Source organism: Saccoglossus kowalevskii, chromosome 21, assembly GCF_978046115.1.
Source record: "Saccoglossus kowalevskii chromosome 21, keSacKowa6.1, whole genome shotgun sequence".
Taxonomy (NCBI): Eukaryota; Metazoa; Hemichordata; class Enteropneusta; family Harrimaniidae; genus Saccoglossus; species Saccoglossus kowalevskii.
In genome coordinates this window covers 1,695,033-1,710,763 of record NC_140661.1, presented here as the reverse complement: position 1 = coordinate 1,710,763, position 15,731 = coordinate 1,695,033, and the positions used below count along the sequence as shown (strand labels likewise).

At 35.2% G+C, this 15,731-nt stretch overlaps 2 protein-coding genes across 2 annotated transcripts in view; both read left to right on the top strand.

The window, feature by feature from the left end:
- LOC102801914 (uncharacterized) overlaps positions 1-6,063 on the top strand; it is a 79,012-nt gene extending 72,949 nt beyond the window's left edge. The window contains exon 8 of the mRNA XM_085495384.1: positions 146-6,063. Coding sequence (XP_085351510.1) covers positions 146-208 — 63 coding nt within the window. The 3' untranslated portion in view covers positions 209-6,063. The remainder of the gene's footprint in view (positions 1-145) is intronic.
- Positions 6,064-6,295: 232 nt separating this feature from the next.
- Positions 6,296-15,731, top strand: part of LOC100374204 (enhancer of polycomb homolog 1-like) — a 72,231-nt gene continuing 62,795 nt past the window's right edge. The window contains exon 1 of the mRNA XM_002741805.4: positions 6,296-6,702. Coding sequence (XP_002741851.1) covers positions 6,550-6,702 — 153 coding nt within the window. The 5' untranslated portion in view covers positions 6,296-6,549. The remainder of the gene's footprint in view (positions 6,703-15,731) is intronic.

Sequence of the window (15,731 nt, the reverse complement as noted above, 5' to 3'; positions counted from 1 at the left end):
TCAGTTCTTTAATTGAAATGTGCCTTGGTAATAGCGGAGCTATCTCGGCCGACAGGCTGCTTGTTTTTAGTTGCTTTCTTAAACTATATACTTAAGGAATGCTTGGGTTTGTGAGGAATAACATTAAATATCTTTTTTTTTCTAGGCGTTTGAATCAAAACCCATTTTCAAATCGAGGTCCAAAATCAAGCGTAGGAAACTAAGATGATGACTTCTGGTAGTGGTGCTGTAAAGAATTTTATATGTATACTCCAGTTACTCCTTCCAGTCATAGGCTGACATTAAAGCATGTTGTGTTGCAAACAAGTACAATATTTCCATGCGAAAATAATTTTACACCAGAACTATTTATTTTGTTTTTTATAAGGATTATCTTTTTTCTGACTTATTTATTCTTTCTGGTTGTCATTTCCAGTGCACAAAATTTCTTACCCACGTTTTTTGTGCATTGAACTCTGTTGAACTCTGTTACAGGGTAAGTTCATTAAGCCATGAACTCTTAATCTTCAATGCCTTGTATTGAAGCACCAAGTACCTAATATGATGCTTTGAATATTTACTTGCCAGTTTTAGCTGCCGTAATCATTAAATCTTTTATTATGTAAATCTGTCCAATTTTATGTCTGTGACAAGCTCAATTTCCATCCTGAAAAAAAAGCAAAAAACAGTTGCCATCTGTGAATTTTTTTTATTAAATTCAGTTACACAATATAATCTTGTGAATCTGCCCATTCTTACAATTGCCTGTGAATGTGAATGGCAGGTGAACCATTATTTGGTTTCCATGAGTTGGGAATCATGTGAATTCAAATTAAGGTATATTAAGTATGAAAAATATCTTTTGAAAAAAGTAGAAATATTATGTACTTCTAAATTTTATTCAAGGTTGATCAATACAGTTTCAGTTTTTGCAGAATAAATTCATATTTTCTGAGTAACCTTGATCCATATTTGAAAGTTCAGTATTGGAATAAAAATTAACTGTTATGTTACTGTTGCCAGTTATTTATTTCATGTCATCTCAACAAGAACTTAAAGTTCAAATTTCTGTGTCGACCAATAATTATACATAAAAAAAGAAATTTTTTTAGTGAAAAACGAAATTTCATGTGCAATTTGGGTGAAATATGAGAGGTTAGTTGACATGCCGGAATTGTCACCTGAGTACATATTCCATCACCCATGTTTTAGAATGTGACAAACTACCGGTACTGCAACTATCTTGTCATTACAAAAAGGCTTCACAGCCTTATCTAGCATAAAACAAAACTTTTTATAATTAGGTCTTGCTTGTGCCATGTGTTAACTCCATAATATCGTGAATTAATATCATGTTGATCTCCAAAAATTGGGCTGTAGCTCCAATTTGTTGTTTGCACATGACCTTTTATAGCAATATCTATCACTTTTCAAAAACTTTCATAAAACTGTATTGATCAACCTTAACATAATCATCCATGAATGAGTATTATATTATTTGTTGCCCAAAGCTGATTGACAACAGAGTCTGGTATAAACTTAATCAGAAAACTTTGTTTTTTCAGTGAGTGTATACAATCATTTGTACTGATACTACATCTGACCAGTGTATCAATGTTCAATCAAGTTGTATTTTCTATATTTTGTTGAAAATGTTTAACTTGTGAAATAACTTGGGTTAAGTTAATAAGTTTCTTTATTATTTTGTGTCAGATCCCAGTGCAAATATAAGTGGCTTGCTAGGAATTCAAATTGAAAAAAATCATAAAATACGTCTCTATTTTAAAATTGTATCGTTGACAAAATTGTGTTTGAAGCATTTGCCATGTTCAGTAATGTGTACTGTACCAGGTAATAAAGAAACAGCTATGGTATTAGCAAAATGTCCATCTTGCCAAAAATCAAACATTACAGAGCAGTTTTGTTGTTTGGTTGTAACTAAAATTTAAGCATCTTGGTATATCATATATCCAAATCACATGCAAGATTTTCATTTTGATGATTGAAGGGGGACTGAAGGTGGTGTGAAACATTTTTCATAAAAATTATTATGGGGAAAGATGCATGCCAGACTCATTGTTTTCTGTATTGTCATTAGGTCCCTCCCTCTTGAATTTATAGGACAATTATATTACTTGTGTTACCACTGCATCTGAACTAACTTCGAACATTACATACTACTTAGGTTAGTTGCGTTTATCTAGCAACAAAAGCAGATTTTATTATGTGAAGACAATAAATTCAGGTTTCAGTCAGTATAACTCACAAACTCTCTGATTTGATTTTTGTTCAAATTAAGTTTTGTCAACAATACACCATTCAGTGATTTGATGTAACCCATAAATTCTATTTGCCAGAAACTTGTGACCTTGTTTTGCATGTGCTATAACTGTTAGATTTGGTATAGGCCAAAAATTATTTCACATTTAAAGATTCCCAATAAAAAATATAGGGTCAATACAACTTAGCTTAGCTTGTCATTTGAATCACATTGTCATTTAGCACACATTTTCTTCCACTGTGTCTATTCATTTCATCAAATATAAAACTATCATCTCATTGCATCTTTAAGAACGTATTGTAGTAAATATTGATAGATGCCTTGAACAGTTGTACTTAACAGTGCACACTCAACTAAAACGTGCAAGAAACTTTCGAAAAGTTTATATAGCCTTTTGTGTATTTTATCGTTTTTGATGAGGTACCATGCAGCTATATTCACATCTGAGAAATTAATGCCAGCAATGTGTAGATCTTGTACAAATGTTTTTAGATGGTTGGTTCTGAATTATTTATATAAACCATTCTGAAATATGTATGGCATTTGGCTTGCCGTCCCAGCACGAGTGTATTCCCATGTTACAGATGTACTACCTGGTGTGGTGATAATTGTTTATCTGTACTGTAATATTGATTGAAAGAGATTTAGTATTGGAATGGATAAAAAAATCACACACAGATTGGTCTAAGCTTGAACATTGTCATTGTGTTTTCAGTTTTTGTCTCGCCACTAATGAGAAACTTTTCAACAATGCAAATGTACAAATGTGAGTTCCTACTCGTCCTTGCGTCATTTCTTCAAGGTGTATTGCTACTACTGTAGTGTAATATAAAATACCAGTAGCTAACACTAAATAGCTAACAGGAAAATCATAGTTCTTCTCCATGTTGGAGGTCCATTTCTCTATTCAAATATGATTAATCCGGACAATGAATTGCCCATGATTCCTCAGTGCTTTGTACATCATAGCACATCACTGGCTGAAAACTGCTATGGATAGTCCAAATGAATGAGAAAAAATGGTATATGCAGGTGATGTGCTAAAGATAAGCTTAATCTCAAATATAATTTACTTGTTTGATTAAAATTACAGTGGGAACTATAAGACTATTAGATTACCAACATAACCAATGGTGCACTTGTACAATTCTTAGGATTGACAGCTTCCTGTATACTTGATATTATTGCAAATCGTAACTGGTAATGTTAATACAGTATGTAATTGAGCGTATAATAAGTCTGTGTACAATTTCACTCTTATCAAATTATGTATCCTTGTTTGCAGGAAAAATTGTTTTGCTGCATCCATGTGATCCATCCATTTTCATTTGGTGAAATAGTGCCATATTCCTCCCATCAGAAATACTGATAAAACTACTTGCAAGATCACAGGAAAGTACGTTCTAGATTTAGCAAGGGCTTAGTTGAAGTGCAGTGCAATCATGCATCATTGTATGCTATAACTGGCATATTTTTAATTTGAGATCACCTTTCCATCTCTTGCAAAAGAGAATTTAGTTGTTCATTTTAATCGGTACAATATTCAGTATGCAGTCTTTCTTGATAAAAAAAAATTAAAACATTTCCTGTTTTCTTTTTTAAAATTGTTTGATCAAGCTTCAGTTCTAAAGAATTATAACTTGATTATAGTTCACTTACCAGAAAATTGATTCAAATAATGTCATTATTACCTGAATTTTTATATACATTGTAAATCACATGAATGCTAATATTTGAATGTTCTTTTACTGGACAAACTTGACACTGGCAAGGTGTTTATTAGTCAACTTATGTGTATGAATGATAAGTTTTACTAACAATTATTCTTCACAAAAATTTAATTACAAAACAAAAACTATAAAAAAAACACAATAATTGAAGATTCATTACACCTAACAATAATAAAAGAACTTATCAGCAATGGATTTCTGCATTTCTGTAACAAATACTCATTTGAAAGAAATGTATTTTCTAATGTCTGTTCATGTTTTGTTTTTGTGTTAACTATTTACGGCTCGATTTCCTGTTCGACTCGTGCATGTGTTTCTGAATAATGACTTAAATGCATTTATTTCACTTTTATTGTACTGACATTAAAGGCAGATGATTATTTAATAGGTAGGGGAAATAAACATGATGTGCTGATGAATTGCAGTGGATATCCTCAAACCATAATTATTTATTTATTACCATCACAACATGAATTGTGGCCTTTTACATTTATGTGTTTATCTCATTTTATGGGAAATACTGTGTTCTGTTTATTTTTATTGGGTATTTAAATCAACTTTACAGGAAAACAAATCCTGTGACATATTCTAAATTAATACATACTGAAATTACAGTATGTAAAGCTTATACTGTAGCAGAATATCTATCTAGAAATGTAATCTGTTTGCTCTGGTGGTAGTGTTTCATGTACACCACCACCCCCCTGAAAAACTTGGTTTGCACAGGCAAGTATTGTTATTTTCAAGAGATGTAAGGTAATGAGTGGTTCTTTATTAAAAAAAAATGTTTTGAATTTTTCCCCCACTGTGTATAGTATAGTTACTGAATTTTTTACTGAAATAAAGTGGGAATGCAGTTTTGTGAAAAATATGAAATGTATGTATGCCAGGCTGAACTTATTTTTATGCATACATTTTTATTTTGCATGAAATTTAAACAAATTACTGCTTGATTTAGTTAAATCTTTTGAAAACAAAAGCATGCTAATCTATTTTTGGACAGTTAGGTAATCACTTCCTGGCAAGAAAGCTAATTAAATTGTTGCACTGTATGGCAAGACTTTCTTGAATTTCTTAATTTGTATGTATTATTTTTTTTAATTTCCACCAAACATCCAGAACCAATTTGTTTTGATTTGTATGATGTTACATGGGTGGAAATTCAGCAAACAGTGCACAGGGCTTGTTCAGACTTTTTGTATAGAAATAAGGGGAGCTTGTCAATTCAGAGCCCAGAGTAAGCATTAATTGTGAGAAGGGAGGACACTCCTCAGTTCTAAATGATGTCACTGCAAGAAATTTTCCAAAGTTTTGAGCATTTTAACTTTGTGAAAACAAAATTGTTTATTGTGGACACATTCATGATCTTATCATCCAATGAGTTGTAAATATTAGTACTTTCTGGGCGGGAACGTGTTTGAACATTATATTTTTCTTAGTCATGAGCAAGCATTGACTTAGTGCTGATTGGCCTGCATTAATGTTTTTTTTCTTGAGTATAATGTGATAGTTACTTGCAAAATTTTCATTCAATAATCCCAAAAGCAAGGGCAGTTGATAATATTTTTTTGTTTTTTACAATCAACAGGAGATCAGGAGGCTGGCTTTTGACGTACAGCAAAAAACATTCTATCACATTCCAGCACAGAAAATAAGTATTGCATGGTTTGATTGTGAACATGCCGCAATAAACTTAGTTCAGTTTGTATGAGATTTTTTTCTCAAAATTAAAATGTTTATAGCTGCTTAAAATTGTGATAATTTCTAGCTGTGACATCATCAGGGATTGTGGAGTGTCCTCCCCTTTTACACTTTTTATCACTCTTTGGTCGCAAGTTGACAAGCCCCTGTGAAAATAAGTGTGCAATGAACTAGTTTAATGCTGAATGTTTTGGATGTTTACAAAAGGCTATAGAATTTATTATGAAATATTTTGCTTTTTTTAGTCGATTTGCATATATTGCTATGGAATAAATTTTGAATTCTGTGTAACAGTTGAATTAATTAATCACAAAATGTAATATTTTCATATTAATGAAGATAGAAATAATACTCTTCCATTGAAAGAAACAATGAGTTTGTTGTATTTGATATATGTGTGAAAGTGGGAAATGGGTGTGTCCTTTTTTTATCTTTGTATGTATTAGAAGGTTAGCCGTTATGAATGAAAACAACAGTTAACTGAAAAAAATACAAATATTTTTTTTTTATAAATTGTAATTTCCATGTCCATGCGTAGCAAATCGAATCAGATATAGTTGACATACAGTTCACTTATGAATGAAATGGCGATGTGCGTGCGCATGCTATTTACTCCCTTCGCAAAGCTTCATGGGATCGCGGATTTTAGTGTCCGCCATGTTGAATTGTCTGATTTTGAAAATTTTTGAAATTTTGACTCTTTCTGTGTAAAGCACAGGTGGTTCCAGTTGTTAAAACCTATATGGAAGCCAACTAGAGAGCGTTAACGGATACTGCGGACGCAAATTTTCGATCTACGGCCTCGTTAAGAGGTGTCGTGAAGGCATCGTAAGTTTGCAATTGTGCATTCAGATCGTCATGAGTAAGTTGTCGTTCCGGGCGCGGGCACTGGATGCCACCAAACCTATGCCTGTTTACCAGAGTGAGGAGTTACCGGACTTGCCGGATTATTCGGCAATTAACAGGGCTGTGCCTCAAATGCCAACTGGAATGGAAAAAGAGGAGGAATCGGTAAGTTTCTTTTGATCTGATTCTGCGCACTGTCATTGGGTGGCCATTGATGAGCCAGAAAATGGCGGTAGTATCAAAGTGCATTGATCGGGATTCGTGAAACAAAGGCTTGCTGGATGCACTTCCCATTTATACTCGTTTAGCACTCATAATGACGTCCTGCATGCAAGATGAGGATGCCAATGTCATTAAAGTTGCATTTCTGGACCAAGTGAAAGTGGCAAGGTCACGTGATATGGGTTCATGCTCCCCGCCATATTGGATTCTCGGTATATTAATAGTCTCCGATAATATAGATATATTAATATTTTATTTTGAATGTCTCAATATTCGTCATTCTAATATTAATACTATACCTGTTTTTGTATCCCCAATATATATCTGATTACAGTGAGTTGTGTATTTGATGAAAATTATACAGTAATAGTAAAGTTTGATCTCATGAATAATTAATTAGGATACCCAGGAAATAAAAACATTTACTGCATGTGCAGTGGTCGACGACCTTTAGCATAACCGTTTGTTGTCAGAAGGCTTGTTTTGATTGTGTGAGGTTTATTCACTATCATTTTGTTGAGTTTGCAACCAGTGGGTTGTATTAATTCCCTATAGCACCAGCGATGGCAAAGTCGCAGTATTTTTTTGACAGTTTCCTGAATAAAGTACTCCTGTATTCTAATACATCTTTCAAAATCAACAACATATATGGGATGGTCGATGATTAACCATTAAACTTAACCATCACATCAAATGCACATTAAGAATGACCTGTGTGGTAAACAATAAATGTACTCTTATTGGCTTGGAGTTTAATGAGCTATTTATTTTTTCTGTGATACCATGGTTCGTGACAAATCTCGCCAATCATAAAATTCCTTAGATTGGTAGTACTACTTCCAAGCAACTGTTCAAAATGTCAGAATAAAGTTAACTGCACACATAGTACAATAATCTACTGTCAAATTCTTTATTTTAGCTGGAATTAATTTTCGCTGGAAAGAGTTTTTGAGTGTTTTGTATGCAATTTATTTTTACTAACTTTTGACAAGTTAAATGAAAAATAAAAAGGTATATTCTCTCGATTAGCAAAATTTGACCAAATTCCTTGTTTTTGTGTGTCAAAATTCCTTGCATAGGAACACCTAATTAATACTTTCCTGGGATATTTGAAACCGAAAATTGTCTTTGCAACTCGGCAGTCAATCAGTAACGGCCTTACAATTAAGGAGCAAGAAGGGTTTTGTGACGTTTTCGAATAAAACATTCTCTGTCTGTTGTCTTGTTCGGAACAGTAATTTAGATTTTATATTTCAAAAGACTAAGTATAGAGGTACAAGTTCGCACAAATTGGACAGTCATTGTTTGCATAATTATCACGTGACATCAAAAATGGCGAACCTTGTAAAAATGACTAAGTCCGCGATTGTGAGAGCACACTGCGGAATTTCCTGGTGAAATTTATGTCATGCATTGTCCGTAATCAAGTCCATTGAAATGTGTCCACGGTAAGGGACGGCGTCAAAGGATCGATGTCGGATAAAAAACTTATTTGCTTTAGTTTGGGGGTGGGAGGTTTTGACCTCAAAAAGTTTCCATCCTACAAAAACGATTTTATTTTTTAATGAAGTCAAAAAAATCTTGGAGTATTTGTAGTTCGTTTTTTTTTTTATCCAATCATGGACAGAAATAACCGAAAAAGAAAAAAAAACACACCCAAGACGAGAAAATGGTTTGGTTCGAGTGTAAATATGTGCGTCAAATGAAGTGCATTTGTAAAGTCTTTTCACACCCACCCGACAACCAACTGCTATGCAATACTCCTGTCCGATTATCAATTTGCATTTAATGGTGAATGTAGTCTCACGCCATGACCAATATTTATCAATTAAGTTTCGGGGGGGGGGTTGGAAAAAACTAAAGGAATTAAGTTTTTTTCATCTGACATCGATCTTTTGACGTCGTCCCTAATCAAAAGACCTATTATTCCGATTTCTATGCAGGTTTGTTTTTTTGTCCCCAAATTATTTCATACTTGGCACCTTTAACAGACTATTATTCTGTGACAAAGCATTTCCTTAAAAAACCCAGACATATTTCACACCATCATTATCTTTTGAACGATAACTGCGAGTTTGAATGTCCTAGTCTAAACGCACTTGATTTGGTGGCAGTCCCAATGAGTTGTACTCAATCGAAACTTCAACTCTAAAAAAACGCGAAAAACAGTTTTGGTTAATAAAACACTGTAGATTTGCTGCATTATTATAAATATACACTAAAAATTGTCAAACATATTAACCACTGATATCATAGAACTCATAAAGAGTGTCAGATAATGAATAATCAGTGTTCTCCCCAGACTTCATGTCAAGCATCACGGTCAATTTGCATAACAATACATCTAATTTGCATAATTATATTTGCATAATACTAGTAATCAGTTTTTCCCAACCAATTTGGTCAATCTACTAATACAATTAAGACAAGATATTTTTATATTTGATAAATTTTATATCATTTTACTGCATTGTATTTTATGTTTTTGTATCAAGTCAAATAAAGTTTGAAATAGAACAGCATAAAAAGGAAAACAAATTGAAAAACTTGTGTTATAGCTAGTCAGTGAATATAATGTTATCCATGGATGTAACTGGTTCATCATTGTGTACAAGTTTTAGTGCCCATGTCACTGTCAGTTCATATAACGTCGGGAGAAAACATCTTTTGGTTAAATTTATAAAGTCGGCGAGATATCGAAATATGTTGAAATAAATCAATAATTAGAAAAAAATTCTACAATGGCAGTTCGGCTAATAGTCGGCGATTTTTCATTGCTATATACCTTGTGAGTAATGCTACGATCACCGTAACATTGTCAGCTGTCGGCATTGCGTTGGACAGGTATTCACTGCTGCTATTGCGATCATCGGTATCTGACTTTTTGGTGTAAAATACACAAATTGTTTATTAAAACGGTTCATTGACGATTATCATAGGCATTACATCAAAATCGCCAACGAGATGTTGTTTTTAAACATCGCGGAAAAACATGCACTCTGCGCCGCCATCTTTGTTACCTCGATCAGAGCCCCCCTGTAACCCAGCATGCATCGGTCACAAGGTTGCAACGTGCATTATGTCGCCTTAGGGCGGCGTTCTTCGCTACTAAGGCATCCTATGAATGGGGTATTTCCAGAGGTCAGGGTTCGTTTTTTCTTAACCCGTCTCGTCTGCTGTTGAATTATTCACACTTTTCTTTCCAATGCGACTTAATTTCACTTGTTTTTTTTTAATTTTGGGGTAATTAATGTCACCGGCGATTGAGTGATAAAAAATCGGAGTGCAGCAAATCGGGGTTGATCTTCCCGACGTACGCCGTGACTTGTTTTGTCACATTGTTGCCGTTGCGTGCAATGGGCAAATTATTGCTACTCTAGTATTTTTGTTTGGATTTGGAGGCTCTGCACCCCGGCTCTGCATCCTTGAAAGACTTCGCAACTTATTGCAGACTTCCGTTTTTATCACTGTCTTTGTATGGCTAACAAAAGCGGGATTACCTTTCGATCAATACATGTTATTGTTTTAAATTCGTGCAAGACGAGACTGACACTTGTAAACAAAGCAATAAGCATCACGGGCCAGTGACCAAGCGTCACGGACAAAGGGCAAGCATCACGGCCGAGTGTCCAAGCGTCACGGTACCGTGTCGCTTCAGAGGCCTGGGGAGAACACTGATAATTTCAAGCTTGAGTGTGAAAAATGAAGAAAACTGCTGGCATTTGAGTCCGTACTCCAGGAACGTTTGGGTTTCCATTGTTATGCAAACGAACAATGAGGGATAATCCTCTGACAAACATTACTGTCCCACTGTACACGCTGACAGTTTACAAACAAGCTAATCCTTCAAGTGTCTCTGATAAGAGATCTGATAAAACAGTTTTCATGGTGAAACCATGGAACTATAAACCCCAGGAAGAACAACGAAACTAAGAGGATTAAAAAAACCTTTGTCTTAGTTTATCTTACAGTGCTTTCACTTTTGTTTCCACAACATTAGTCATACTCCATGTTAGTTGCCGCCGATACGCCCGTATCAACCGCTTTGCTGGAAACGGAAAACTTGAAAAAAAATTTCATATCTGCGCAGTAAAATATTTCGTTCACTACGCATGCGCAAACAAGTCGGTCTGCAGGGTGACCTTCAGTGTATCGGAAATCATGCAACGGGTCGGAGTTTTAGCGAGTTTTCATAATTTTCTATATGTCGTTTTTAGATTACTTCTTGTTTTTTTCAACCCTCAAAAAAATAAGGATGCGAAAGTTTGCGAAACATGGGGTTTGGTATGCTGTTTGTTGTCGAGATATCCCGACTTATTCCGTGTTTCCCTTCGATCGCCAGAAGTGGCAATGTGGTTTTTTTTCCCCGTTGAATGTCGCTCATTTATCAGTGTTTTTGTCTTGGCGCCATTGTTTTTTTATGCTATAACCGAAACAACTCGATCACGTGATCTCTCGAAGTCGCCCGATTGACTCCGAAAATGACCGATAGTCGGAGATAAACGTTCATTTGCGTAAATCGGCTTACTTTTAATGCGACGAAATAAACAGTCAAAATAAACATTCGACATCGCGGCAACTATCATAGTTCAAAGGAAACGAAGTGGTTGTTCTTCCTGGGGTTTATAGTTCCATGGTGAAACAAAATGGCTGATGTTTGAAAAAAAATTGCTGTGCGTGACACCGAGTGGCAGATTTTGCTTTGCATCGTCTGTCAACGTCATTGCGTTAGAAAAAATGGTATTAGTAAAATAGAATATTGACTTGGAAAATAAAACTATTTGCGCAAAGTTTCAGTACTCATTTTTAGCTCCGCTGTCGACTTTGTCGAGCGGAGCTTATCATATGAGTGACACCAACAAACCCTTTGATTCGGACAATGCAGACTGTTGAGGTGGTATCATCTCTAGTTGCAATAAAGTTATTAGCTCCGCTGTCGACTTTGTCGAGTGGAGCTTATCATATGAGTGATTGTCCGTCGTCGTCGTCCGTGTCAATGTTTTACTTTTTCGACTTCTTCTTGAAAACTACAAGCCTGAATGCTTTGATACTTGGTGTATATGTACCTTGGGTAGACCTCTCTTAGGTTTGTTCATTTCATGTTGATATCTTCAATTCTCTAATTTTGGTGAATATTTTTGTCATTTTTGGTAAAAAGTGATATTTTCGACTTCTTGTTGAAAACAGCAAGTCCAATTGCTTTGATACTACATATATAGGTACTACATTGCTTTGATACTACATATATAGGTACTCCTCTCTCAAATTTGTTCATTTCGTGATGATATCTTCAATTCTCTAATTTTGGTGAATATTTTTGTCATTTTTGGTAAAAAGTGATATTTTCGACTTCTTGTTAAAAACCGCAAGTCCGATTGCATTGATATTACATATATAGGTACTACACGTGGACCTTTCTCAGATTTGTTCATTTTGTGATGATATCTTCAATTCTCTAATTTTGGTGAATATTTTTGTAATTTTTGGTAAAAAGTGATATTTTCGACTTCTTGTTAAAAATCAATAGTTCAATTGCTTTGATATTACATATATAGATACTACATGTAGACCTTTCTCAGATTTGTTCATTTTGTGATGATATCTTCAATTCTCTAATTAATTTATTTTGGTGAATATTTTTGTAATTTTTGGTAAAAAGTGATGTTTTCGACTTCTTGTTAAAAACTGTAAGTCCGATTGCTTTGATACTATTCATATTGTTAATTTTCTAATGATGTCTTCAGTTCTTCAATTGAAATGTGCATTGCTAACAGCGGAGCTATCTCAGCCGATAGGCTGCTTGTTCACAACCTCCCGCCCGCTTCTGCTTTCCAGTCACCTTTTTTCTTTCGCTTTTCAACCGCTTGTTGAATTCGGCGGGGCAATTTCTGCTTAATTTTCGACCGCGCGAACCCAGAAATATCTATGCCCGCTCGTTTGCGGGCATTTAAAACTCGGACTAATATTCTGAGGTTCACATTGTCTTTCTCTTTTTACCTTGCCCGTACCATCAAAGATGGAAGGGAAAGGTATATTAAGGGAAAAATTTTGTCCGACGTTGTCGTTGTTGTTGTTGTCGTCGTCGTGGTCGTCGTTGTTAATAATTGTTATTGTGTGCATAATAACTTTACTAATTCTATTCCAAACTTTATCAAACTTGGTCACCTTATTCATCAGTATAAAGTCTTCCCTGAGTTTGAACAACAGATGTCCTGTATGAAAATATCATGCAAAAATTGAGAAAATCTGATAAAATATTTTGACTGTTTCTACTTGACTGATCACTGGTGATACACATCAAAGGTCACTGATCTCAGTGGAAATATGCATTGTTGTACGTGTTCAATGAAGCAAATGATTTATCTTGTAATAATATCCTTGGTAATGTATCCCAGAATCTCATACTGGGTTTCGAAACCAACTCATGGAAAGATTGCACAGTCTGATACACATTTGCAAACCTACAGTACAGCTCAAAACTTGCTTACCTAGCGCGTTGACTTATGTTAACGCCACGTTAAGATCGCGTTAGGACCATGTCAACGCCTCGTTAACGCAGGTTAGCTTTGTTTGCATGCAAATTAGGAGAACAATAGTGTTACGTGATCACGTGTGCAACAAAGCTGGTCGAAAAGACTTAGTCTGTAGACTTCAGTATTTGAATTTGCGCGAACGTTTTTACAGTTTTAATAAAAAATAAAACTACGTATTTATGTTATTTTGATCTAGATTCAAATATATAAAAAAAATGTAGTAGTCACGTTGCAAGACTGTTATTTAGAATGATGCAGTAAGACATACAAAGTATCTTTTTTTTCTTATGTCGTAGGCAAAAATGTGTGCATTTGTTTCACACGCGATTCGGTAAATTACGTAAAGTCGTACAAATTGTACTTCGATTTTTGTACAAATTCGGTAATCATTCGTTTCTTGGATATATCAATTCAGTTTGACAATAACACCTTTGATTTGTGTTCAGTGAAAGAAGCCTTTCGCAAACCTCAGACTTGTATTACTAGTCTGAGCGCAAACCCAAACAGACGTGCTGTGCTGTGCCGTGTCAGACGGGAAGTGACGCTGACATGTCTTATTTTGTTATGGACGCTTAACATTTTATTTTTTGTGCGTACATAATACAGTGTACTGATTTCCGCCCTGAATTACATGCTACATTTTTACTAATACAGGATTTGAATGAAAAAAACTACGGTATAAACCGGGGATATTTAAGGGGAGAGTAGGAAATCGAACAGGCGGTTCACCACGGTCATTGCCACGGACTGCTAATAATTTGGGGTGGCCACTATGTACCGACTGCAACAGCGGTCGTAATAAAAATGTGAAATACGTACTGAACAGTTTCCTTTGTGATTCCACGAGTCTTTGTTTCAAATAGCTGTTTTTAAATCGAGCAGTTGCGAGCATCGCTGGCGTGGTAATATCGGCTCACGTATTTTAATAAAGTGTAAAATAGCCGAGCCTTCCTGATTCGAGCCTCTTGTTGATTTGACAACGGTAGGTATCATTAATGCACAGTCCCTGTGATTAATGTTGATTCTTTGTCTGTATCACATTTCAGACAAAATGTTCAAGATCGGTAAACAAAAAATGGACGAACTAAAATGTCTCGTGTGTTTCACGTGCGATGTGGTTATTAAAAAACAGAGTTAAGCGGTCATGTACGTCCTATAAATCTAACCTTGCACGCATAATCTTGCATTGACATGTTTTGTTTTTTGTGTTTTTTTTCTTCAAAAAACGACGTTGCCTTTCTCTTCGCGTTCATGGTATTTGTGAAATACATATTTGCGTTATTTGACAAGCAGCACACTAAGTAAACGATGTTGAAATATTCAAAGCCAAAACACATTTGCATACAAGTTGTGTTATTATAGTGTCGCCGGATATATTTTACTAGATCGACGCGCGGACCATGAGAGAAAAAGGTTGCTAAGGTAACGCGCCAGTTCAGCGTATGACTTGGGGGTCAAACTTCGGCCAACACACACTTGATGTCAACATCGCCGCATACCAAGTTTCGCAAAGAAGTACTTGACGTTCAATTGCGCCCCAAAATGATGTCGACGATCACTCAATTGTCGCAGCGCATGTTGTACCAAGTCCACGATACACCCTGTTTCGACTTAGGCTTGTTAGGGGCCCAAGCCTGTAGGGCGTGGCCCCTATTCTTATTGTTCGGATTTTTCTTCTTCATCATCTTCTTCTTTCTTCCGTAACTTTTTTCGTCAAGCCGTTTGAGAAAACCGCTGAACGGAATGGTCTGATAATGCTCTATACTGATAGTCCCTAATGTGAACTAGTGCAACATGCTTTCAGAATTTCGATTGGTCAATTAGTTTGGCAGCCATATTGGATTGAAATAAAACCGGAAGTGGCTGTTTGACCACTTTCTGAGGGTCTAGGCGTCTAGATTTTTTTATGGTATATAGTACAACTCATGTGTAATAAATATCAGCAATAAAAACTTTAGCGGTCATGTGACTTTTCCCGCCATTTTGTTTTTCCTAAAAACGGCAAAAAACACTTAAAAATCTTCTTCTTCAGAACCACCAAGCAGAATGCTCTCATATGTTGTATTTAGCTTCTATATATGAATCCCATTTATGTTTGAAAAAATGTTTACGATTGGTCACGTGGTTTGGCCACCATTTTGGATTTCTTCTAAACAGGAAGTAGTTTTTTACTCTGGCAACACTTGAGGGAATATTTTCAATTTTGCTTCATGGCATCTGTGTATCAAGCCCTTTCAGAAACCTAAAAAAATTTCAGATCAGTCACATGGTTTGGCCGCCATTTTGGATTTTAAGCAAAATTGACCAAAAGTTTGGGTATTTGTTTCTCAGAGACGATTCAACCAATCTACTAGATGTTTTTATATTTACCATGCCTGGCCTTAGCTGCATACGAGAAAAATAATATTATTTTGATCAGTCACATGGTTTGGCCGCCAT